This window comes from Strongylocentrotus purpuratus, unplaced genomic scaffold, assembly GCF_000002235.5.
Source record: "Strongylocentrotus purpuratus isolate Spur 01 unplaced genomic scaffold, Spur_5.0 spur5_scaffold_7, whole genome shotgun sequence".
NCBI classification, from domain to species: domain Eukaryota; kingdom Metazoa; phylum Echinodermata; class Echinoidea; order Camarodonta; family Strongylocentrotidae; genus Strongylocentrotus; species Strongylocentrotus purpuratus.
In genome coordinates this window covers 11703334-11728180 of record NW_022145613.1, presented here as the reverse complement: position 1 = coordinate 11728180, position 24847 = coordinate 11703334, and the positions used below count along the sequence as shown (strand labels likewise).

Genomic DNA, 24847 nt, shown 5'->3' with positions numbered 1-24847 from the left:
CTCATGCTCAGACTGCAACCGTAAACTGGCTTATTCATAAAGACAAATCAAACCTTTAAGAACAAGCAATTTTCTTCTTTTTAGTTAATTTCTACTTGAATTTAAATTGACCTCATATCTCCAATTTAGATGATGATCTAAGGAATCGAGAAAGCAATATTTACAAGAACGGCAATCAAATCAGAACAGATTTGTCAAGTGCCTTGGTACAAATTTTTTCATTCATATACTAGTATTATAAATATCTGTATCTCGAAAGTTAAATGCGAATAACATACATTAGTTGTTGCTAGGTGGGGCAATCCATACACACACACACATATATATATATATATATATATATATATTCATTTTCCCTACCTAGCACCAACTAATGTATGGAATACGTATTCAGACTATTGAAAAACAATTATTCATAACAGGTAAATTAAAATAAATTTGTATAGAGGCACTTCACAAGGACAAATGCATCACATTTCGGTTACATTACAAAAAAGGAATATTGTCATGCATGTTTGCAAGTTAGCTTAAATCCTAGTTTGAATGGGACATGCATATAAGGCTTTTTTTTTTAATTGCCCTTGGAAAACGACCCCAAAATGTTGAAATCTACGGTCGGCTTTTTTTTTAAGTTTTTTTTTTTTTTAACCGTTTTTTTTTAAAGAAAAAATGTATTAGAGCATTCAAAACTGAGAAATATCAGCCCAAAGAAGGAGTAAAAAAAAAAAAGGAAAAAAAAATATTAAAAAAAAAAAAAAAAAAGATTTCCGACCGACCAACCCATGTTTTGGCACCTAAAGGGTAATACAACATCTTTTTTGTTTTAGGCCTTAGCCTGATAAAGAGAGGGCATCGTTTCACAAAACCCTCGACTACTACCACGCAGTTTACCCACAACCCTAATACATGATTTTCAATATGATGTTGAACTAGTGGGAACTTGTACTTATGATCGTTTCTCTAAAAGCTGCCCGGTCTACTTAAAATCGTTAATACAATACAAAACGCAACGAGACTTTAATGAATATGGACCGTTATGGAAAGAAAAGTTTAGTAAGTTTACTCTTTTCAACCGATCTTTCATCAAGAAAGGGTTTCTGTTCTTGGCTTAATTATGTCGACAAACGGAGTGGAAGAGTTCACTCTAATTTCGCTCTTTTCCGCAATCGGTCCTTCTTCAGAAAGTTCTGGATACGATCGATCTGGCTGGCCACGCCATCTTTCATGTCTTCCTCGCATTCGTCGTCGGAGAAGAGACTTGCATCTCCGCCTGCATCCCCTGCAGCACCTTCACGATCTTGGTCCGAGCGGGGAGGCAGCCGCCTCGTCGCGAGGTTGACTGGTACAGGAGGGTACTTCGGACTGGTTGGATTTGACTCAGTTACCTGGAAGGCCGAGGACATAACAAGACGTTTAAAGGCAGGCTGTGCTAGTTTGGCCAGGAGGGATTAGACCACACAGCGTGGTCAATGGCAGGTGGCTATCTCATCAACTTAGCTTTCAATTAACACATGGAGCTAGTAACTCCATGATTAACATAAGAAAAGAGGATCATGGGGGACCAATGGTCACCGATTAGGCATTGTTTTCTATATAGAGGGAGCAAGTAGCTACAAGTAGGACAGTGGGGCTTTTAAGAATTGCAGATGGTGTAAAGGAGAATGGGATCGAGGAGAAATGAAAGTTTGTCACTTCAGGTATAGTACGGTAACTTATCTTTATCCAAATTGTACTTCTGGTTAATTTCGATTTCCATAATACATCTTTTTTTTTTATAAATTAAAAAACGTTTTTTGTATATAGTCCACAGTGAGAATTATCATCTCATATTCACGTTGTTAAAAACCAATCACACGTTGATACAACATTCTCAGATCATGCAAATGAAATATAACGTCGAACTATTTGTATTCAAAGGTGGTCATAGACTAAAGTCATGCCTGCAGGTTGTGACAGATAATCGGTAGATGGGTACATTTTTTAATTAGAAAGCTAAATCGGCAGTGAAGTGACTACCAACACTCATATCAACAGATACGAGGAGAGGACCTTGTGATCTGTCCACAGCACAGGCATATCCAGCATAATTCGTCCCCTTTCTTTTGAAAGCGAAGAGTGAAAATTAGTTTATTTAAACAGGATATCCTGCATACAAATTTCAAGAAAATTTAGGAGGTGGCAAAATTATATAAATATACCTGTTTTGTTGTAGATGATATTTTCTCTTGGAAGTGGCTGTGATCGTCTCTTCCAGAGCTGCTGTCAATGATTGATCTTCCATGCGTTAGTCTTGGCATGACGCTGTGGATTTCTTTAGCCCGAGTTGTTGATGTCTCGAGGATACTGTCTTCCGAAAGGCCAAGAGGTCTCGGCGGATCTGTTGACTGTTGAGCAGTCAAATTACTTGTCGGATGATGAATGGTAGGTGACGATGTCAAGGTTGGCGAGGATGTGGTGTGGCAGAGGGATTGGTGAAGTTGCTGGGCTGATGGTGGAAGGTGGGAGAACCTCACGGGCATTCTCGTTGTTTGGTTGCTCTGATGCTGATGTGGCTGCATTCTCAGCTGATCAAGGGTCTTCCAAGAAGAGTATGACTTTGCACTTCCAAACTCACTACTCTTCTTCACGCTAGGAGACGACCACGTGGACTTTGTCTTAGCTAGAGGGTGCTTTTGACGGTCATCGATGTTGCGTAAAGAGGACAATGGTTCAGAGTTTGACATGTAAGAAAATGCAGATATGTCAGGCACAAATGTAGGTGGTTTGGGAACAAATGGAGGACTGGACACCTGATGCAAGGAAGGTGCGTGCTTTCGCTTGGGCGTCTGAAAAAACGTAGGCTTGGTAGTCAGAGGAGAGGATTCTCCTTTCTTCCTCAAGATGTTGTAGTTGCCTGGTTCACAGAGATTCGTTGCTGACAAAGGTCTTTCCTTCCTATCTGTGGAATCATAACAAGACTGTGAACTATTAATATCTTGAGGACCATTTTCCTCTTGAGGCAAAGTCTCTGTACCATCAGTTTCAGAAAGGGCACTCTTTGCCAATGTGCCTCTCTTACTTATGTCTTTTGGTGTAGAAGGTTCTTCAGATGTTACAGAAATCCCCATCAGTTTCGATGTTGGAATAAACTTGCTATTACCTGGTATCGTTTCTGTGGATAGGATAAAAACTGGCAATGTCTTTGAGGCTTCTATGTTGTCACTCTTCAGACTGACCTGGCCACTCTCTAAAGACAACCCAATCTCTCCCTGTCTAGTTCCTGCACCTCCTGGCAACCTGTCTTTCCCTACCTCGTGAAATACATTTGCCTCATGAGCATGCGCAACACTGTCACATTCTACTGGCTCACGTTCTTGCAGTTCTCCTTTTTCTTCACCTCTGCAACGACTGGAATTTTCTTCAACGTAGGTACGGGGAATCACGATGTCTTCATCGTATGCGTCAACTTGATTTTGATTCCCAAATACATCTAATACTACACTGTGGGATCGTGCCTCTTCAGCTTTACCTACACAAGCATCAGGTTCATTATCAGTGTACGTCTCGGGTGATGTTTTGCTTTCCTGTACAGGAGGTGATGTTTCTTCCTTGTCCAGTGGTATGATTCTTCCTGGATTGTTGCCTAGCTCAGCTGGTAGTTGTTGGTTACCCAAACGTGCTTGAGAAGTCGTAATATAGTTTGCCTTGGCAGGGACTTCCAAACTTCCACTGTATGTCTTCAATGAGATCGTGTTCAAAGTCGTCAATGTCGTAGTCAAGGTATCGAATGCATCAGCACTTTGTCCTGTCCCAACTCTTTTTGGTTGAGTGTCCTTCTGATGATTCAAGCTCAACTCGTCAGACGAATGTCCTGGCATATTCGAAGGGCCTGTAACAACGATACTCCGCAATTGGTTCTGACTGATTTCTTCACCCGCTGACACATCCTGTAAGGTATCTCCTTCGCCTTTACACTTCTGGATCTGCTCCGCCACAATTGCTACTTCCACCGGCAAATCCTCAATAGGAATGTTGTCTTTGAAGTTATCTAAGGACTGTTCCTCTGTCCTCTGCTCATTCATATGATCTCTTGTACCTCGCGCCGTTTCATCCTTGAGGCTGCACACCATGGTCTCTTGCAAATTACCACGAGCTGAAGTGGAAGGTGTTGCGTGGGCAGTATCCGCTTCTTGGATGAGGCTGTTCCTTTCCTCTCCTTGATGCACTTCCTGCTGTCCTTCCACTTGAAAGTCCTGAGTTTTGCTCTGCCTCACCGTCTGTGTATCCTCAACCTTGACTGATTCTGGAGTTAATTCCTCAACAGCCAGGATTGAGGCACATTCATTTCTGTCTGTCATGGTAGTACTTGCGTAACAATTATCGCTGTTGGTGCTTGAGCGAGTCTGGGTATCTCTGTCACACTTGCAAATCGGGAGCTTCAACTGGTCCAATTCTGCAGACTGGGTGTCGAGCTCCATCTGTATTTTAAGAGATCAATATGTACTGCACTGTCAGGGAGTAAGCGCACCTTTAACTGAAAAGGCAAACCATAAAGTTTCAGAAATAATTAAACCCAAAATACATCACATTTAAAGCAACAAAACAAAGGGGGCATACATGTACAACATTCAATAATCGTAAGATGCTATTTAGAGCTCTGTGTTGGTTACGACCCCTTTTCTAATGGTTTTCAGTCAAGAATGTAAACATTCCATAAATATCATATTTAACCCCAACTACATGAACTATGGTTTAAATCAAGTTACCTTCTAGAGACATTAAGAGTATTGTCCCTGTGTACACCCTGGTGCATGTGTACCCAAGTCATTTTTTCACATATCATATTTGTTGCTCTTTCATCCTATCTTACACAAATTTGGACTATTATTTGATATATTCATAGAGAGATAGACAAAAATAATACATCTTTCTCCTATTTTCTAAGCACCAGTTAACTTATGCTTATGACTATTTTCTTGTAAATATGTGAAATGTAATCTTTTTCCTCACATTTACTCACTCCATATGAATTTATATTTTGTATATTTTGTATATTATTCAAATAACTAAAGTATTGTAGAAATGATAATCTTACTTTCTCTTCAACTTGCACATATTGCTTTAGTATACCTTTAAATCTTGCATATCCTTTTTCATGGCCTGATTTTTGGACGCCCAACTAGTGTTGATATCCTCCAGATTTTGTACGGTTTTCTTAAGATTACTGCATTGGTTCTTTACTTTCTCTGTTTCCTCTTCCAGAATAAGGAGCTGCAGGTTTGGGAAGGGCAAGGCAAACAGGTAAAAGGAATAAAATCATGTTTTAAAAAAATAAATAATAATAACTGCATCAGTTTCACATTCATGTGCATTAAATTATATGTTTCAACACAATTGCAGATTATTAAACAAAACCAACGAATAAAGTCAAATCAGTTCCTTGAAATGAAGAATTTGATAATTCTACAGAGAGCCTAATATAACTTGGAAAGTATCAGCTCCCTCTCAAAGTAACTTAAAGCCCGTCTGTACTAGTTTGACCAGGGGATTAGACCTCCCTGCAAGGTCACTGACAGGTGGTTATCTCATCAAATCAGCTCTCAATTAACATAAAAAAAGGGGATCATGGGGACTAACAGGCACCGATTAGGCATTGTTTGCTATATAGAGGGCGCAAGTAGCTGTAAGTAGTACAGTGGGGCTTTAAAATAATGTTTGTTTATAATATTTACATCAGCTTTTCTCTTTGCCTCCCAACCATCCATTTCGTGGTGTAGTCCAGCGACTTCTGTCTCTGCTTTTGTGTGTTGCTCCGACACCAAAGCGCATTCTTTTGTGAGTGCTGTTACCTGTGCTTCTTGCTGGGTAGCCCTCTCTGTCAGTGTTTTGGTGGATGCCATGCACCGTTGTGCGAGGTCTTGCGATTCTTGCAGCTGTGCTCGAGTCACCTATATGCCAGATAATTTGATTTGATTTGATTTATTTTTATTTGATTTATTTTTTTGATACACGTTTGATTGAGGCTCCTGGGAGAAGAGATACCATAATATCAAACGAAAGTCTCACACTTGAAGGGCATATGGAAACGTTGTATCATCCGCTCAATCTGACTTGCGTGCATAAAACAAATACACATTTTTCCATGAAAAAGTGAAGTTTTCTAAAATGTGCGTTTCTTTCAAACATTGGGGCGCCCGGAAGTCATTCGGGTAACATTTCATAAAGTATACTATAAAAAGACCATATGAAAATTGTCTGTACTTTTGTCGGAAAAATACATTTATCCAGCACAATGTCGTCTCTTTTTGCGTTGGAGAAGAGCAAATAGCGAGTTTCAATCACACTTTGGCCGCTCTCGCAAGCTCTCACTCGTTTCACTGTGGTCAAGCGACTTTGGGGCAAGCGGTTAATGAAAATACTAATCGTTAGCTTTCTTCTGGTATTAAACTTGTTTTGATTGATTGTATAATTATGTCGGAATAAAGCAAACAAAAAGGCTTGTCCAATAACTTATCAGCGTCTGAATTGACCTTTTGACCTTGAATTCCCTGATGCAAGCGCACTAATGACGTCTTCTTCGCTAAATCGGTGTCTTTTATCGTAAAATGCTACACTTTCACAATGTTTATAAATCTTTTTTTAATTATTAGTAAGATATAACATATTTTGTCTGATATCACTGCAGTTTTGGGTTTTATTTAATGAGTAATTTTAAAACAAGAGCCATTTTACTGATTTAATTTACTGGAACGTACCATTAAAGCCGCAGGGGTAGAAAGATTTTCTTAAATGGGCTCGTGTTGTTAAGAATCAACTGCTCACTGGTCCACCAAACGTCCACATGCATGGTCGTTTATCAACTAAATTATTCAAATTCATGGATGCTTCCTTCCCAGGTGTTTGTGTTGTTGAAGCATTTCATTCACTTGCTATCTTTCTTTGTACTCCAATTGACAGAACGCAAATTACATTTTGGTTTTATAGTTTTATCGGAGTCGTTTACCAACTAAATTATTCACATTTATGAATGCTTCCTCCCCAGGTGTTTGTGGTGTTTATACATTTCATTCACCTGTTATTATTGTTTGTACTCCAATTGTTAGAATACAAAAAGCATTTTGGTTTTATAGTTTCAAGTCAATAAAAAAGTATGATCTGCACAATAAAAAAAAAATGTGTGTCCCTATTGCACAATGTAATGTGTCCCCTCATTTCGTAATAGTTAATTTACCCATTCACATAATGGAACTACCTCCCCGATGAAGCCAGTGGCTCGTTACCCCTGAGCACTCAACACCGTGTGGGATTCAGTTTACGGTCAACTTCTTTTATGAGACAAATACAAGCAAATGTTTCCATATGGTTATGAATGTTCGACCCCCCTTCCATAAAAAAATGTTTTGTCGCTATGGATATATATATATATTTTTCTTTTCATACTGCCGAAATTGATAGGTTTGTTTTTAGTCAGTTGTTAAATTTAAACCAAAATTGGTCTGGCACTCCTGATCGAAATGTCTTGAGAAGCCCCTGCCCCTACCTCACATGTCTCCCCAATACTTAATTTAAATTTAAAAAAACAAGAATGAAGAATGGATCTTATTCAATTTGTTTGGACAGTTATATAAGGCTGTCCAAATGATGATTACTGTCATATTTCAATGATAGTGTGGAGCAACTAAGGAGAGAAAAATAAAATAATTCGGTCATGTTAAAAGGCACCAAAGCCTATTAAAGGATGTATTGGAAGGAAGAGTTGAAGGAAGTAGACCTAGAGGAAGACCCAGAATCAACTGGGAAGAGAATGTCAAGAACTGGAGTGGACTAAAACTGCAAGAGTGCACCAGAATGGCAGAAGATATAGTGAAATGGAGAGATGTTGCAATCAACCTCCGAACCGGAGAAGATACTAAAGATAGATAGTGGAGCAACTCTGATTAATTTGTAGCAAGCTAAGTGTATGCAAGTACGTACCTGATGAGCTAGTCTAGTTTCCTCAAGCTGACTCTTCAAATCTTGATTTATTTGTGCCACCTGTGGATGGACAAAATAAAAAGAAAACACGATGTGGTTTTCAATATAGACGTTACTTAATCAGACATCTAATGATTATTGTTTATCAAAGGCAGTTGCAGACTAAGGGATTAGGCACAACTGACATATGTCCCCTTAAAGTGAATGTGGCATACTTTAAAGATATGGAACCAGTTATGGTCATATATGCGATTGCATTGTGAAAGAAACGTTGTGGAATCGATCAGAAAAGGTTGATCATCTACACTGTAGCTTATATAAGTATTGGTGTGTACTGCAAGGTTCCGGAATCATCAAAATGATAAGAAATTTGGCCCAGTACTGGTAAAGATACAAGCACTGTACACAGAAAGATGTTTATGGGACCACGGGACACGTGCGCGATATCTATCAGGTCCAAATAGATATAATAATTTACCAAATATATCAATTAGTAGGCGGTTTCTCGGCAAAATTTGTATCATCACGAATTAGTCAAAACATATTCTTTCACATGATTGGTAATAAGACCTTCCATTTCATTTTTTGAGAGGGGGGCGTTTCCAAAATTGGTCTTACCTTTAAGTACACCACACACAAAAATTGTGACCCCTCAACATTTTAGCCCAAAAGGCTCCAGATAAACATCTGGTTACTAATTTTTGTTCTCTTTCTCTCAGTTTTACAATGCAAATCACCAAACAGAAAAAAAAATTATAATCTTGTTCTGTCATTTATCTGAATTATGCCCTCCCCCCCCCCCCCCGCATGGCCGGATCTACCCCTGTTAAAAGATAGACACAACCTTTTTACCTGTTTCAATTCTTTATTCAGCTGTTCTATCCTCAGTTCAGTCATCTCCCTCTGGTCGCTAGCGCTGTCTGGCATTTCAGTGACATGAACACGCAGCTTCATTATGTCTTGCTGTTTCTTCTCCAGCTCATCTCTCAGTGATGATATCTGACACTTCTGATGACTGTTGGTCGATGCTAACATCCTATTCAATACACCAGCTTCAGTCACTATTCAATGGATCAAAGGGCATTGCGGATGAGACGTTAGGAAATCTCCCTCGCGCCCTCATCCTCTTTTGCTCTCTCTTTCTCTCTCTCTTCGTCATGTTGAGAGGTTGCATTAGACTGATCAATCCAACCAAAAAAATCTAGAGAATTTGATTAGCCTTCAATCATACAATTTGCCAAATTCTAGACTAAAACTTCGTGTTCACATTACTTGTTCTATATATTTTTAGAAAAGAAGACGGAATAAATTCTGCTGATTCATGGTGCATCAAGCTTTCTAAATAGACTACTCTGTGACAAAATTGATATTAAAAGATGGAATGAGGGAGAGTCACAACAAGGAAATGAAGAAAAAATAAATTAAGTTGTGTATATTTGTTACAAAACTTTGTTCAAGTGGTGAAGAGGTTGATATAATAGTACTATATAAATCTGCAGACAGACTAATTATAGTACAACTGAACTCACTTAGGCAGAACTGCTTAAACCTAGACTAAAGCTGATATACCTTCAACACGTGCAAACAAAGACTGTCAAGAAATGATATTGCCTAAATAAATCATGTTACGATTATGTGATGCATCTCATTGTTATGTTTACACATTTATAGGTGCCGCACAAGGCTATTAAAACTGCCTTTGGTTGATATTTTCAACGTCCTAAATTGTCATCATAAACATTATCCTCGAGATGAAATTTTTAAAACATATAGTTGCTTGTTTTATGTTAATTACCTTCCTTTTTGAGGATATTGAGTGCATCGCTATAAGACGCCATCTCCTTTTGAAGATGCTTGCATCTGTTCTCAATATCTGCCACCTGCTCAGAATTTGAGGTCTTGATCTGACCCTGGGTTTGGAGTCTATGGTGCTGCTCCCGCACTGTCCTCTCGAGGTTGTACTTGGATAGCTGGGTCAAAATCATAAGGTATAGGAAGTATTGAACCGATGCTGTGGATATATATGGTTTCGAATCCCTGCTACAGTACTTTGGCAAGAGATTGGTATGTATTTGCCACAATTGATTCCGGCGAAGTGAAAAGATACGGGGGGGGGTGTTTCACAAAGATCCTAAGTTGAACTTATCCTCTAAGTTGGACTTAACAATTATGGAAAGACGTAAGCATTTATGAAAATATTTTGTAAAAGTGATTTTAAAAGTCATAAAATGTTGATTCAAATCATATATATTTTCTATTATCAAGGAGATTTCATGTTCTCGATGTGGAATTCATAAAAAGTCTAAAATACCTGAATTTTCGCTTTTGCATATTTTTTATTTCAAGGTTGCAAATGGCTCTCCATTATGTTTAGGTCAAACTAAGAGTTAAGTTCGACTTAGGATCTTTGTGAAACAACCCCTAGTAGGAATTGATTCCTTGAAGTTTCAGTAGCTTCATTAAGGCAGCTAGGCTAGGCTGAGCCGGGATAATAAAACCAAAGCTCTTTGGAAGCGCATAGAGACGATGGCAAACATAGCATAGAAATGTAATATGAGAACTTATGATTCCTATAAAGAATGCTTAGTCACAGGGACACCCCATTATGCCTCCAGCCTGGAAGACCAAATGACCAAAAGACCGACAGCGCACGAGACTGATAGCCCGAGAGACCGACAGCCCATGAGGCCGACAAGCTTGATCGTGTGAGCCCTCAGAAAAGTTGTCAGAAGGGCCGACATTTCAGTCTCGTGGCAATGAGCTGTCGGTCGATCTCGCCGGGCTGCCAGTAATGTGTACTGTTTTGCAGGTTGTAGCACCTTCTCATCAATGACTCTATATGTGGTGATAGTTATTTTACCTGACTGCTAAGAAAGCATAAATGTAAGTAAGCAACTAGACGGCCGACGGCTTTAGGTCATCTCCGAGGGATCTGGTAATGAGGATTAATGCCCTACCAAAGGGCACTAGCGCATCGACTTGGTTTCGAACCCGGGTCACCGGATTACGAGATCACTGCTCTACCGACTGAGCTACCTGCCTTCATTTGATTGGTTATTAAACTAATATATGCATGACCATGTTTATGAACACTGGAATTGATTTTTGGTTTAATAATCAGAATTTATACTTTAACCTGATAAAAACACTTGTGAATTTTACCTTGAACTTCGTTCAAATTGGACAATTCATTTAAACATTTATAACTAATTTCAAATAACTGTGATCTTTGCTTGAATTTGGCTCACAGTGCCATCAATAGTTACCTGTAACAGAAATATAGTTTGGCCTTACCTGCAAAGTTCGGACTTCTTCTTTCATAGTTTTCATTTCCTTTTCCCAACTCTCTACAGCCAACTGGAGTTTAGCCTGAGAGAAATGAAGAGAAATTGTAAGGAGTACCATTTTCTAGATGTATAGGTGTAGTTAGGTTTTCTAATTAACTCTTACAATGAAACATGACTTTTCTATTATGTGACAAAATATCATCATTATTTGTTAATTGCTGTTTGAATTTTGCGTTAAACTATTTATTTTTTAAGTTGATGAATAGAGATATATGACAAAGATTTTGTGTGCTTTATGACAGTAGTGAGAGAACGAACATAAAGAGGCGAGTTCTGAAGGAGCTTATGAATGAATACAATTACGGTGCTCCTTAAAAGTTATCACTGTTTCCTTCAGGATCGACAAATAAATATGTTTGGTTCAGGGGTATGCTCTGTTGAAAATATATATCTAGTTTCATTGAATAACAGAGCGACGAAAGTGATTACCCCCCCCCCCCCCCAAAAAAAAAAAAAAAAAAAAAGTTGGAAAAAAAAAGTTGAAAAACTCCACGGATCAGACAGATTATTACTTATAAATTCTTACCTTCTCAGTCTCGAGGTGTTTGATCTTATCATCCGAAGCCTTACTTAAAATATTCTCAGTCTCTTCATGTTTGTCTTTGAGTGACTGTGTCTCAAGAGCTTCCTCTTCCTTCAATGAGAGATAAACATTGGTCAGTCATCAGTGGCATCGGGAGAGAAGGGGAGGGGGGAGTGTTTAGCGTCCATACGCGCTTCCAAAGAGTTGTGGCTATCATTATCTTTACTACAGCTTCGGTAGCATTACATTTTACTTTGTAATATGCATTTTTTTTTAAAGGTGTACACCATTTCCCTGTTGGAACCGTCTGTGTATCTAACTATAAGGCATTAATCCTCAGTACCACGTCCCTCGGAGAAGACTATTAACGCCATCGTTCCCTTGGTTGCTTACTAACCAGCATACACATGCTTTCTTAGCAGTCAGGTAAAACAAACCATTCCAAACTAATTTGTCAAAAAGAAATCGTTCATGGCTGTCACTCTGTTAGGTAAAATATCAAAAAGTTGCCTGGGTACCCCCCCCCCCACCCCCTCCCCCAACAACATTGCATTGCTCGAACTATAGCTTTGTCAGAGACATGCTATTAAATTCCTTCCCAGACACGCTGCATGAACAGAGTTGTTACAAATTTGATTGACTGAACATATTAGCAGCAGTAAATTTGATAGTTAATACACATATAATGTACACTCGTCATATACAAAATCAACAATGTTTTTATTTAAATTGCATCTCATTCGCTTTTGTTCGATGTGAACGTTTAATTACAAAGTTGAGCTTATGTGGCCCCCGTCTTATGAAGAGTTCCAAATCAAACGCAAGTGTGCAGTCCCCATCTCTCATTTACATAGTTGCGATTGATATTAATCGAAGCTTTTTATAAGACGGGGCCCTGATGTATTTTCAGAGCTAATCGCCATACAGGTCAGTAATCTACTAAAACTCAAACCCAACACCGAGTTCAATCCCGGTCTAATTATGTTGAGTTTATGAAGGAATTTAACCCGAAGTCGAAGTTGTCTCTTTGCTCAACATGACTATATCGTTGCATCAGTGGCGGATCCAGGGGGGGGGGGGGGGGGGGGGGCCCGGCCCCCCCTTGAGAAAAAATCATGTAAAATCATGTGATTTTTTACCTTTTTTGTGGGTTGGGCCCCCCCCCCCCTGGCGCTCAAGGGGGGGGGGGGGGGGGTGCAAATTGAATTTTTTTTTGAGGATCTAAAAAAAAAAAAATGTGCTCACTACCCCCCCCCCCCCCCCCCCCCCCCCCCCCCCCCCCCCCCACTGAGCGAATTTTTGGCCGGCGCGTTTTTCAAATTTTCGGGAGCAAAAAAAAAAAAAAAAAAAATTGTGCTCTGTACCCCCCCCCCCCCCCCCCCCCCCCCCCCCACTGAGCGACTTTTCGGCCGGCGCGATTTTCGAATTTTCGGGAGCAAAAAAAAAAAAAAAAAATTGGGCCCCCTCCCCTAAGAAATCCTGGATCCGCGCCTGCGTTGCATCGGGTTTAATTGAATCAGTAAAATACGGACAACACGCACAGAGTCTCGGGTTCTTTTAATTCAGAGTAGAGGAATTGATGTTTTGTGAATATCTGAACCTGGCTTACTTTGTCATTAGTTCAGGAATATTCATATCAGAATATGTCTCATTCTTACCAATTTCCTCTCTTTGTTATGGCATTCTTTCACAAGTTGTTGAATACGATCTTCGTTCTCAGCCACTGTTATCTGTATGTTGGAATAAAAAATAAGATAGACTGAACACTCCATGCATACAACATGATCACATAGACTAGGAGTAGGAGTCCACATAGTTAGCTTAAAATTTTCTAGCCTATTATTAGGCAATATTAGAATAGAAACCATGTTTGGAATCTCGGATTAGCCTATGTTAAACGTCGATAGAATTTGTGCACATCGCAACATAAATTTTCTCAGATCGTACGCCTGCAGTTGGTTGATTTTTTTAAAGGCCAAGAATGTGATCATACTGTACGTCTATTCCAACTTTCCTGGGAAACAATCTTACATTCAACTGTTGTTATTTCATTTGAATGTATCAAACATATTCACATCCCACTACTTATTCTGAATCTTCAGGTTCCAGTCTAGATAAAGATAGAGATTTAACTTGATTATTAGACTAGATTTTAATCTATGTCTGTCATGGGCACTGGAAAATTATAAGATGAACAAAGATAGTATAATTCATAATGGTAATATATCAAGATCTAAAAATGAGGAAATTGCTTGATATCTAAACTTACTCTGGCAATCTTCAGTTCTTCTACTACTTCTATTAACAGATCTTTCAACTTCAAACTATCCATCTTGATTCTGTCTGTCGTGTTGATGTGTGTAAACTCTTAGCCATGTGAGAATGTAGACAGCTGTAAAATATTCAGAAATTTGAGGGAAAAAACAGAGTCTCCGAGATCAACCTCAATCAAATATTAACTCTAGATTCTAGATCTAAAATTGTTGCAGAGTAGATCTAGTAATCTAGAGAAATCAAGGGGTCCACATCTACAGTAGATCTGGACTGGTCCTTTTGATCTACTGGAGAAGAGATCTTCTAGACCTGGTCTGTGTTCGGGGAATATCCACCAGTTCCAGCAAGCTTGAACGAGGCGGTCTTGGGGCGACAGGTCTTTCTCTGAACTAGCCCTGCGTTTGCGGAATGCACCCCCCTTCATACATTATGATTAAGTCAAGCAGAACAATTGAAATATTCTACAAGAATCTGAAGACCTACCTTATGAAGGAAATATATGATCAACTCTCATGAACATACTTGTTGTCATTTTGATTTCTTACTGAATCTGTAATGTGCATTTGTCCTTTGATTTGTTGATTTATAATATTAGGCCTAGATCTAGATCGACTAGTTTGTTAATTTTAATTTGTTTATTGTTTGTATTTGAAATGTTCTAGTGAATCTTTTTGTGCGCCTCGAGTGTCATTATATAGATCTAGGCAGATATGTTGCTATATAAATCTTAAATTATTATTATTATCATGGAAAGTGAGATCTAAATCTAGCTCTACAGCAAACTAACTTAGAACTTAAAAGCTTAGATCTAGGCCTAGTAGTAGCATCTTACTCAGTGAATGAAATCAAATACATCATACAGTACATGGCCACTGATCTTGGACCCCCACCCCTCCCCCAACCCATTTCTCTCGCTCTCTCCATAGACTCTAGGCCTACACCAGGAATCAACCTGGGCGTGGCCCTGGGGCCTACATAGCAGTACAGACAGGCTTTCATCGAAAGGGTGCGGTGCGGTGCGGCGCGGTGTGGTGTGCTCAACGCACCCATTCGATAAAAGAGGGGGGCCTTTTCTCGAAAGGGTGCGTTGAGAGCGGAGTACCGTTTTAACACACCCTTTCGATGAAAGCGGGGGGGCTTTTCTCGAAAGGGTGCGTCGACTAGTCTTTCGCATCAGTCGTTTAAAATGAGGATCTCGGACAGAAGGTAATAGTTGCCAATTTAAGTATATCGAAAATGTATTAAATAAAATGGAATGGTCTTGATTACAGAGTGGTCTCTTTCGTTATTACTATGTTGATGGGGGAGACAGAGAGAAGGTTAAGGGAAAGGGAAAGGGAAGATAAAAGGAAAGAAAGAAGAATAAGAAGAGAAGAGGGAAACGGGGGGCGAAGGACTCTTGCCCCCCCCCCGCCAAAAAATAAATCAGAGAGAGAGAGAAGGGAAAGAGAAGATAAAAGGAAAGAAAGAAGAGGAAGAAGAAGAAAAGAGGGAAACGGGGGCAAAGGGCTTTTGCCTCCTCCCCCCCCCCCCCACCAACAAATAAATAGTAGAGAGAGAGAAAGAGATAGAGAGAAGGGAAAGGGAAAGGGAAAGAAAATATGAAAGGAAAGAAAGAAGAAGAAGAAGGAAAGAACGGGGGAAGGGCGAAAGGGAGAGAGAGAGAGAGAGAGAGAGAGAAGGAAAAGGGAAATGGAAAGAGAATATAAAAGGAAAGAAAGAAGAGGAAGAAGAATAAAAAGAAAAGAGGGAAACGGGGGCGAAGGGCTCTTGCATGCCTCCTCCCCCCCCCCCCCGCCAACAAATAATTAGGAGAGAGAGAGAGAGAGAGAGAGAGAAGAGAAAGGGAAAGACAATATAAAAGGAAAGAAAGAAGAAGAAGAAGGAAAGATGGATACGGAGGAAGGGCGAAAGGTTCTTACCTCCCCCCCCCCCCCACCTCCCGCCAAAAAAATAAATAACAGAGAGAGAGAGAGAGAGAAGGGAGAGGGAAAGAAAATCTAAAAGGAAAGAAAGAAGAGGAAGAAGAATAAGAAGAAAAGAGGGAAACGGGGGCGAAGGGCTCTTGCCTCCTCCCTCCCCCCCCCCCCCCCCGCCAAAAAATAAATAAGAGAGAGAGAGAGAGAAGGAAAGGGAAAGAGAAGATAAAAGGAAAAAAAGAAGAGGAAAAAGAATAAGAAAAGAGGGAAACGGGGGCGAAGGGCTCTTGCCTCCTTTTTTTCCTATTCTCCCTCTTTTTCGTTTTTCTCTTTCTTTCTTTTCTTTCTTCTCTTTTCTTTCCTTTCTTTATTTTTTTCTTTTTTTCTTTTCTTTTTCTTTTTTTCTTTTCTTTCCCTTTTACTCTCTTTTTTCCCCTCCCCCTTTTCTCTTTTTCCCGACGGCAGCGCAATTTTACCGACAATATCCTGACAGGTGGGGGGGGGGGGGGGTGTCGCACCCCCACACCCCCCTTTGGAGACGCCCCTGCCTACGCCACTGTTGGTGACCACCAGGCTATCAATACAAATTAAGACATATTAATGAAGATTCTTTTTTAATGTTGCAGAGAGATAAGTATTTTCTCTATGAACTTGTTTAATGGACAATAAATAATATTAAAAACATGAATACTATAGCGGTATAATGATGAGAGAGATAATTTAAGTCATACTTTTTTTCAATGTGATTGGAGTGAACTTGAGGTTGGGGAGGGGGGGGGGGGTCCCCCCTAAGATCTCGGCCGTTTCACAGCCGATCGCCGCGAAAATGCATATTTATGGTAATTTATGCAAACAAGGTCAGAGAATTCACATTTTTACCCATAAATCATATATAATTCATATTCGAGCGTTCTTTTTCACTTCATATATTCGTTAAAATGATAATACGACAACAAAGTTGGAAGAGCCAGTTTATCCCTATGTTATCTCTTGTTTTGATAATTTGTATTAATGTTTTATATTATTTTGTTATTTTTATTTCATTTCTAACCACAATTCAACTATTTTTACCCAAAATCAAACACATTAACTTGAAACAAGACCAAATAACCAATGTTTTCTCTTTTTTAAAAAGAATAAATGGTATTTCCATATGTTTGGTACATAAATCACAAAATTGAGCGATTTTAGGGCTGACATGCAAAAACAAAAGGTCACGTGACTCCGCAATTATACGTCCGATTTTCAACAAAAAAATGTTTCAAAAGATGCGTAAGACTCGAAAGAAAAAAGTCATGAGAGAAAAACTGCGAAGAAAAGAAGAGCCCTTCGCCCCCGTGTCCCTCTTTTTTCTGTTTCCTCTTCTTTCTTTCCTTTTTATCTTCTCTTTCCCTTTCCCTTATCTCTCTCTCTCTCTTATTTATTTTTTTGGCGGGGGGGGGGGGGGAGGGAGGAGGCAAGAGCCTTTTGCCCTTCCCCCATTTCCCTCTTCTTCTTCTTTCTTTCCTTTTATATTTTCTTTCCCTTTCCCTTTCCATTCTCTCTCTCTCTCTCTCTCTCTCCTATTTATTTGTTGGCGGGGGGGGGGGGGGAGGAGGCAAAAGCCCTTTGCCCCCGTTTCCCTCTTTTCTTCTTCTTCCTCTTCTTTCTTTCCTTTTATCTTCTCTTTCCCTTCTCTCTCTCTCTCTGATTTATTTTTTGGCGGGGGGGGGGGGGGCAAGAGTCCTTCGCCCCCCGTTTCCCTCTTCTCTTCATATTCTTCTTTCTTTCCTTTTATCTTCCCTTTCCCTTTCCCTTAACCTTCTCTCTGTCTCCCCCATCAACATAGTAATAACGAAAGAGACCACTCTGTAATCAAGACCATTCCATTTTATTTAATACATTTTCGATATACTTAAATTGGCAACTATTACCTTCTGTCCGAGATCCTCATTTTAAACGACTGATGCGAAAGACTAGTCGACGCACCCTTTCGAGAAAAGCCCCCCCGCTTTCATCGAAAGGGTGTGTTAAAACGGTACTCCGCTCTCAACGCACCCTTTCGAGAAAAGGCCCCCCTCTTTTATCGAATGGGTGCGTTGAGCACACCACACCGCGCCGCACCGCACCGCACCCTTTCGATGAAAGCCGTACAGACATGCCATGGCATGATTGATCGATTGATTTTTATTCGACAAGCTTCAAACATACAACAATTAGGGTCTAGATCTATACAATAAAAACAGATCAAAAATAAGTCAGCTTGAACAGGATAACCCGCGAAGCAGTACTGAGACAGTACTGAGACAGTACTGTACTACTAGTACTAGTACTAGGGTAGGCCTATGGCTATGCCACTGAGACTAGATCTTGACTCAAGTCTTAAGGGCAACGCTAAGTAAGTAGCTAGACTCCTTACGATTTCTAGACCTAGGATCTAGTACAGTAACTAAAATTAAATTAGGCCTAGACTAGTCTAGACCCTAGGCCTAGTCCTTGGTTATCAGAGACTGACAGCCTTTTTACAAAATATAAAATTCTTTGTTTTGTAGATCTAGGTCTATCTAGATCTAGACTCTATGCCTAGGCCCTAGATCTAGGACTCCGACTAGGCCTAGATCTAGACCTCTAGAGCTGATTAGTTTAAAATAGATCTAGATAGTCTAGATCTAGACCTAGATCTAGAATCTAAAGCTGTTTAACTAAAGTAGACCTAGATCTAGACTAGACTCTACAGTACAGTTTCCCTTTGTGAACGTCGTTTAGATTCTAGATCTAGATCTATACGATGTTCGGACAGGTCCGATGCTGTCAAGTGTGCCAAGCGGAAGAGGAGGACATCACATTCACATTCACACACTTCATCGCCAAATATCTACCACTCGGGAATCATCGCTAGAAGCTGGTCGACAATCTCCACCATAGGGGCATACTCTTAGATCTAGATCTCATGATCTATCATCTAGGGTCTAGTCTACAGGCTGCAGTCGACACTCGCTCTATTCGGACCAGACGACCCTGAGACATGTACGCGGGCAGTTCTCCTACTTTCCAATGCTCCAACTCTGGGCAAACCCGGACTTTAGTGCCCAGCTGAAAATCTCAGTTTAATTATTATGGATTTAATATCAATAATATTAATTATGCTAATATATGCAAATATAAACATACCAAAACTTGATGATTTTTAATCATTTGACGTCATAAAAAGCTATTTTAAGCCAAAAATAGCAGCGAAGTAGGGGATCTCCTCTTTGCTTGATGCGAGATACTAGCGAACTGAAATAAAGCTATCCCGGTAATAAAGTACCCGGTAATCGGTCAGCTCCGGTTTTCGGCCAATTGGTTGGATACATGGTAAAATCACTTTAAAATACATCGCATAATAGCATAACACATATCCCACACATACGATACCATGCCAGTGTCACTGAAGAACCACATTTGCAATGAAAAATATATCCTAAAATATCACATTTTAGCGATGTAATCGGCGGTCCCGCTACCCAAATCTGAAAAATCGAGTTTCTTACGCGTGTATGTAAGAAATATGGGTACCATAAAATGAGCTTTATTTCAAGTATTTTTCAGATATAGAGCCCGATTTTGTACTGGTCGCAAGCTCAAAAGTATCTCATCGCATGTATTAAATCAATGCAGCCGCACACCGCGACGCACACACGATATGTCTGTCTAATTCAGATTCCAACTTCCGATCACCGCTGTGCCTGTATTCGGTCAGGCGAGCACCCGGGAGCTCCGGCGTGGGATACCTGCTCCGCCCGCTTGTGCTATACATCAGCGCAGAAACGCACGGCGCACGCGAGCGCTTCCTATTGACTTTGTACATGCGGCCGTAAACTGAAACGCTCGGCCGATAACCGGCTCCAAAACAGTGAAAATTGAAATGAATATTGTCATGGCAATTCGTGATTTTTTTTTGGATTCTTTTTTTGTTTAAATAATAATAATATTTGCTTCATGATTTGAACAAGAAATGATAATAAATAGGAAGTAAAGAGTCCAATAAATAGGATTTTGTCTTAAGTGGCCGAAAACCGGGTACTTTACTCTAACCGAATAAAAACTATGGTGAACTAAAAAAAGAAAAGAAAAATCAAACCACCTCTGAAATTACCTTTGAAATGTTTATTAATTTTTTCTTCCGATATGCGCACATGATAGGGGCAGGTTGGGATGGGATGGGGGGGGGGGGTGCTCAATAGTCGCCAAATTTGGGGTAAAAGGGCAACTGGCCTTGGGGGGGGGGCTAAATTTATTATTTACTTATTTTTCTTTGTAATCATTTTTCTAATTTTTTTCCGGGGTGGCTCTTTTCTTTATTCTGCTTCTTCTTTCTTTCTCACCAGATATGCACGAAACATTGGGGGTTTGAAGAGATGACACCCCCCCCCCCCCTTCCTGATGGGGGCGCCAAATTTAAGGGTTATTTTTTTTATTAATCTTTCTTCAAACCCCCAATGTTTCGTGCATATCTGGTGAGAAAGAAAGAAGAAGCAGAATAAAGAAAAGAGCCACCCCGGAAAAAAATTAGAAAAATGATTACAAAGAAAAATAAGTAAATAATAAATTTAGCCCCCCCCCCCCCCCCAAGGCCAGTTGCCCTTTTACCCCAAATTTGGCGACTATTGAGCACCCCCCCCCCCATCCCATCCCAACCTGCCCCTATCATGTGCCCATATCGGAAGAAAAAATTAATAAACATTTCAAAGGTAATTTCAGAGGTGGTTTGATTTTTTCTTTTCTTTTTTTAGTTCACCATAGTTTTTATTCGGTTATTTCAGTTCGCTAGTATCTCGCATCAAGCAAAGAGGAGATCCCCTACTTCGCTGCTATTTTTGGCTTAAAATTGCTTTTTATGACGTCAAATGATTAAAAATCATCAAGTTTTGGTATGTTTATATTTGCATATATTAGCATAATTAATATTATTGATATTAAATCCATAATAAACTGAGATTTTCAGCTGGGCACTAAAGTCCGGGTTTGCCCAACTCTGCCCTAACAAAAACAAGAACTTTCTTCTTAATGGAATAATGCATCACTGTCATTTTTATACAATATCCACTCTAGGCCTAGCCTAGTACTGCTAATGCAATCGCCAATATACCGGTAACTTAGATCTACATTCTACCTGACATCAGACATGACAATGACATGATCCTGCCTGCTATTGACCATGGCCCTAGGGCTTCCCTACTTGCTATGACAAATTGCAGTAGACTTGGCCTAGACCTAGATCTAGGCTAGACCGAAAGCTTCAGTCTCTATATCGTCGGTTGTTCCACTGAGACTACGTCTGGCTCCACTAGACCTCCGGACATAGAGACTGAACGATCGCCTAGATCTATGCCATCGAACGTTGAACTTGAAGATACTACTACTAGATCTATGCCTACGGTATACGATAAGATTAAGACGATTTATAAAATGGCTCTAGTATTTTAAGCATCGTGATTGGTCAATACGCGTCACATGACATTGAAAAAATTTTGATGCAAGCACGATTTTGCAGAAATGAGTGCAGAAAAAGCGCAGTAAAAAGTTATATTGCACGGTGCGTACGCGTGACCATGGAGATCCAGTGCGCGTGCGTACGTGTAGTACGCGCTCCCTCGAGTTGCATTGCAATTATTGTAGGCTACGCGTAGCTAATATTGTACGCTCCACCATGATCCCCAGCGCAACGTACGCGTAGCTAGCTCTAGCTAGCTAGCTAGAGCGGCCAGCGGGGTATTATTAAAAAGCAAATTTTTATTTTACTTTTGCCTTGGATTTAGGCCTGTTTTGACTTTTGGATTTTATAATGAAGCCAGGAATTTCAGCTGTCTGATGTAGACTCGTCTCTAGACCCACTGTATGGATTTTATTTTTAATCAAGGCAATGAATCCCATTGACTTTTTGGTAAGCCTGCAAGGTCTTAGTCTAATTAGAAGTAGAGTAAAGTACCCGGTTTTCGGCCACTTAAGACAAAATCCTATTTATTGGACTCTTTACTTCCTATTTATTATCATTTCTTGTTCAAATCATGAAGCAAATATTATTATTATTTAAACAAAAAAAGAATCCCCAAAAAAAATCACGAATTGCCATGACAATATTCATTTCAATTTTCACTGTTTTGGAGCCGGTTATCGGCCGAGCGTTTCAGTTTACGGCCGCATGTACAAAGTCAATCGGAAGCGCTCGCGCGCGCCGTGCGTTTCTGCGCTGATGTATAGCACACGCGGGCGGAGCAGGTATCCCACGCCGGAGCTCCCGGGTGCTCGCCTGACCGAATACAGGCACAGCGGTGATCGGAAGTTGGAATCTGAATTAGACGGACATATCGTGTGTGCGTCGCGGTGTGCGGCTGCATTGATTTAATACATGCGATGAGATACTTTTGAGCTTGCGACCAGCACAAAATCGGGCTCTATATCTGAAAAATACTTGAAATAAAGCTCATTTTATGGTACCCATATTTCTTACATACACGCGTAAGAAACTCGATTTTTCAGATTTGGGTAGCGGGACCGCCGATTACATCGCTAAAATGTGATATTTTAGGATATATTTTTCATTGCAAATGTGGTTCTTCAGTGACACTGGCATGGTATGGTATGTGTGGGATATGTGTTATGCTATTATGCGATGTATTTTAAAGTGATTTTACCATGTATCCAACCAATTGGCCGAAAACCGGAGCTGACCGATTACCGTAGAACCAACATAACTCTAGATCTAGATCTAGATCGAACTCTCGTAGACTCTAACTTATTAGATCTAAAGTTTCGTTTTTGCTATTTGTGTCGCTATTTTATAAAACAAATAACGCACTTGACCCTGTTGTGCAAAACGTAAATGCAGTAAACGCTCGGTTTCTTCAGATGGTTCGCACTGTCAACTCGCCGCAAGCGGCTCGTTGCACAGAGCGGCACCAATCTAAAGAAACCTCGCGCGTACTGCATTCACCGCTATTGCACTCTGGGACGTGCGTTATTTGTATAATGTATTCTACTGCCCTAACGCTAAGTTAAATCCTTTTTTTTTGTAAGAATCGCATGCACTAACATATATAATTGGCATTTATAATTAAACCACACATGATAAACATTAAGAAAATATGTACCTTGGACCTCTGCATATGAAATCTTCTTCAAAAACAGTGTTATTAGACTATCTCTTCCACTTGACTGTCTTCAGACGTCAGCCATCTTGAATCAAATTAATGAATATTCATGACAAAGTTTTTTAGTCTCCACCCCATTGACCTCATCGGACCTCATTCATAGACGTGCGCGTACGTACGTGCACGTACATGTACATCACGCATCGGAAATGCGTGGTGGATAGCTAGCCGAGGCGAGGTCAACCATCCTCATTATCGTATTTGAATATTCATTAGCCACGAATTCGTTTTCACTGGCTGCCCGCCGTATTAATAAACGAAATTAACAAAAGACTTAACTCCGTTTCGTTGACAATCAGCCGTAGACGAGAGTCTTCATGCATGGCTGATTGTCAACGAAACGGAGTTAAGTCTTTTGTCAAATCTACTTTTTGCTACGGCAGGCACCCAGTGAAAACGAATTCGTTTGTTAAAATTATGAAAATGTAAGGGCTAATTTAAACAAACAGAACTTTGTTATTCCTCGCTCATTTTTCCTGATTGAGGTGTCATATGAAAGGGCAGAAACTCAACTTTCTAGAAATTTGAATTTTTCTTCGAAATTCAGATACCGCCCGCCAAATGTCTTTTTGGTTTCCTTCCTTCAAATTGCTTTTAATCACTCATGCGTAAAATATGCATCATTTGAGTAGCATCAACTGAAAGAGGAGACTCTTAGCTTTCCAAATATGTATCATTCATTAATTATGGTTGTGATTAAGTTATGATAAAACATCGATACTTCTCGGTTTCGTTTTTTCTGGGACGCAATGTATAACCGAATGAATATTTAAAAAGTAGATTTTTTTCGGGGAGGTAACTTGGAGGTGTCAATCTAGACACACGGGTTATGGGAGCCCCATTCAAATTTATTTCTCCAGCAATTCATGGAAATAAAGACTTATGTTTTTTTTTCTCTCTCGCCGGTATAAACAATTGCGTGCTGGCCATAAAAAAAGAGTTGATTCATGAATTCCTGTTTGGAGACTATGCTATTCCATTGTCATTTAACTCATAGAGGCAAAACACATTTTACGGAAGGTTTTAAATATTTTTTTCTTTGAACTTGGTATAAAGCCCTCTCCAAAGAAAATATTTCTCTTGCTCCTGTTCATCTCTGTTCCTCCCTCTCTTCTCTTTCTCTCTCTTTTCTCCTTCTCTCTTTCTCCCTCTCTTTTGTTTCTTCACTGGCCACCCATTAGGGTGCAGTCTGCCTCCCTATCCGCATTCTGCCCCGTGCCCCCCCCCCCTCCCCCCGTACGCTAGTGTTTCTCCGGCTTATTATCATCATAATCATCATCATCATATTATTATTATTTAGATGGGGAGGGTGATGAATAATGAAAGGAAAGCAATGAATTATAAAAAATCGTTTATTATCGTTTAGAAATTTGGGTTGATTTTACTCTTCCATTCAATAAATCTCATTAAAATGTGAAAACTGCACTCATTATTTTTTCTTCCTCCCTCCCCAAGTATACTAATGTGTATCCGGTTTTTTTTTTTTTTTTTTTGTTAGGTGGGGGTAATGGAAGGAAGGTAACAAATCATTGATTGACATACGTTTAGAAATTTGCGTTAATTTTGCTCACATCACAAACGAAATCTTATTTAGATAAATCAATACTCTTGCACAAGATTCAAGATTACGATTCAAGATACTTTATTTCTCCAATCGTG

The 24847-nt window shown here is 39.8% G+C and overlaps 1 protein-coding gene across 1 annotated transcript; it reads right to left on the bottom strand.

Annotated features, from left to right (window-relative positions):
• Positions 1 to 791: 791 nt before the first annotated feature.
• On the bottom strand, positions 792 to 23197 carry LOC591908 (synaptonemal complex protein 1-like). The gene is made up of 12 exons (XM_030974022.1): positions 23129 to 23197; positions 14093 to 14215; positions 13482 to 13553; positions 11827 to 11934; positions 11248 to 11322; positions 9749 to 9923; positions 8806 to 9014; positions 7954 to 8013; positions 5712 to 5927; positions 5110 to 5250; positions 2199 to 4457; positions 792 to 1385 (listed from the first exon to the last, which is right to left on the bottom strand). The coding sequence occupies exons 2-12, from the start codon at positions 14153 to 14155 to the stop codon at positions 1140 to 1142; spliced, it is 3624 nt and encodes a 1207-aa protein (XP_030829882.1). The 5' UTR covers positions 14156 to 14215; positions 23129 to 23197; the 3' UTR covers positions 792 to 1139.
• Between the last annotated feature and the right edge of the window lie 1650 nt (positions 23198 to 24847).

What these genes read in the sequence shown, in the direction of transcription:
- LOC591908 (XM_030974022.1), bottom strand. Translation starts at nt 14,155, where the DNA reads ATGGATAGTTTGAAGTTGAAAGATCTGTTAATAGAAGTAGTAGAAGAA. An exon ending in AACACCTCGAGACTGAGAAG is followed by an intron (nt 11,323 to 11,826) that starts GTAAGAATTTAT and finishes CATTTCTCTCAG; the next exon opens with GCTAAACTCCAGTTGGCTGT. An exon ending in AAGAAGTCCGAACTTTGCAG is followed by an intron (nt 9,924 to 11,247) that starts GTAAGGCCAAAC and finishes ATTTTGACCCAG; the next exon opens with CTATCCAAGTACAACCTCGA.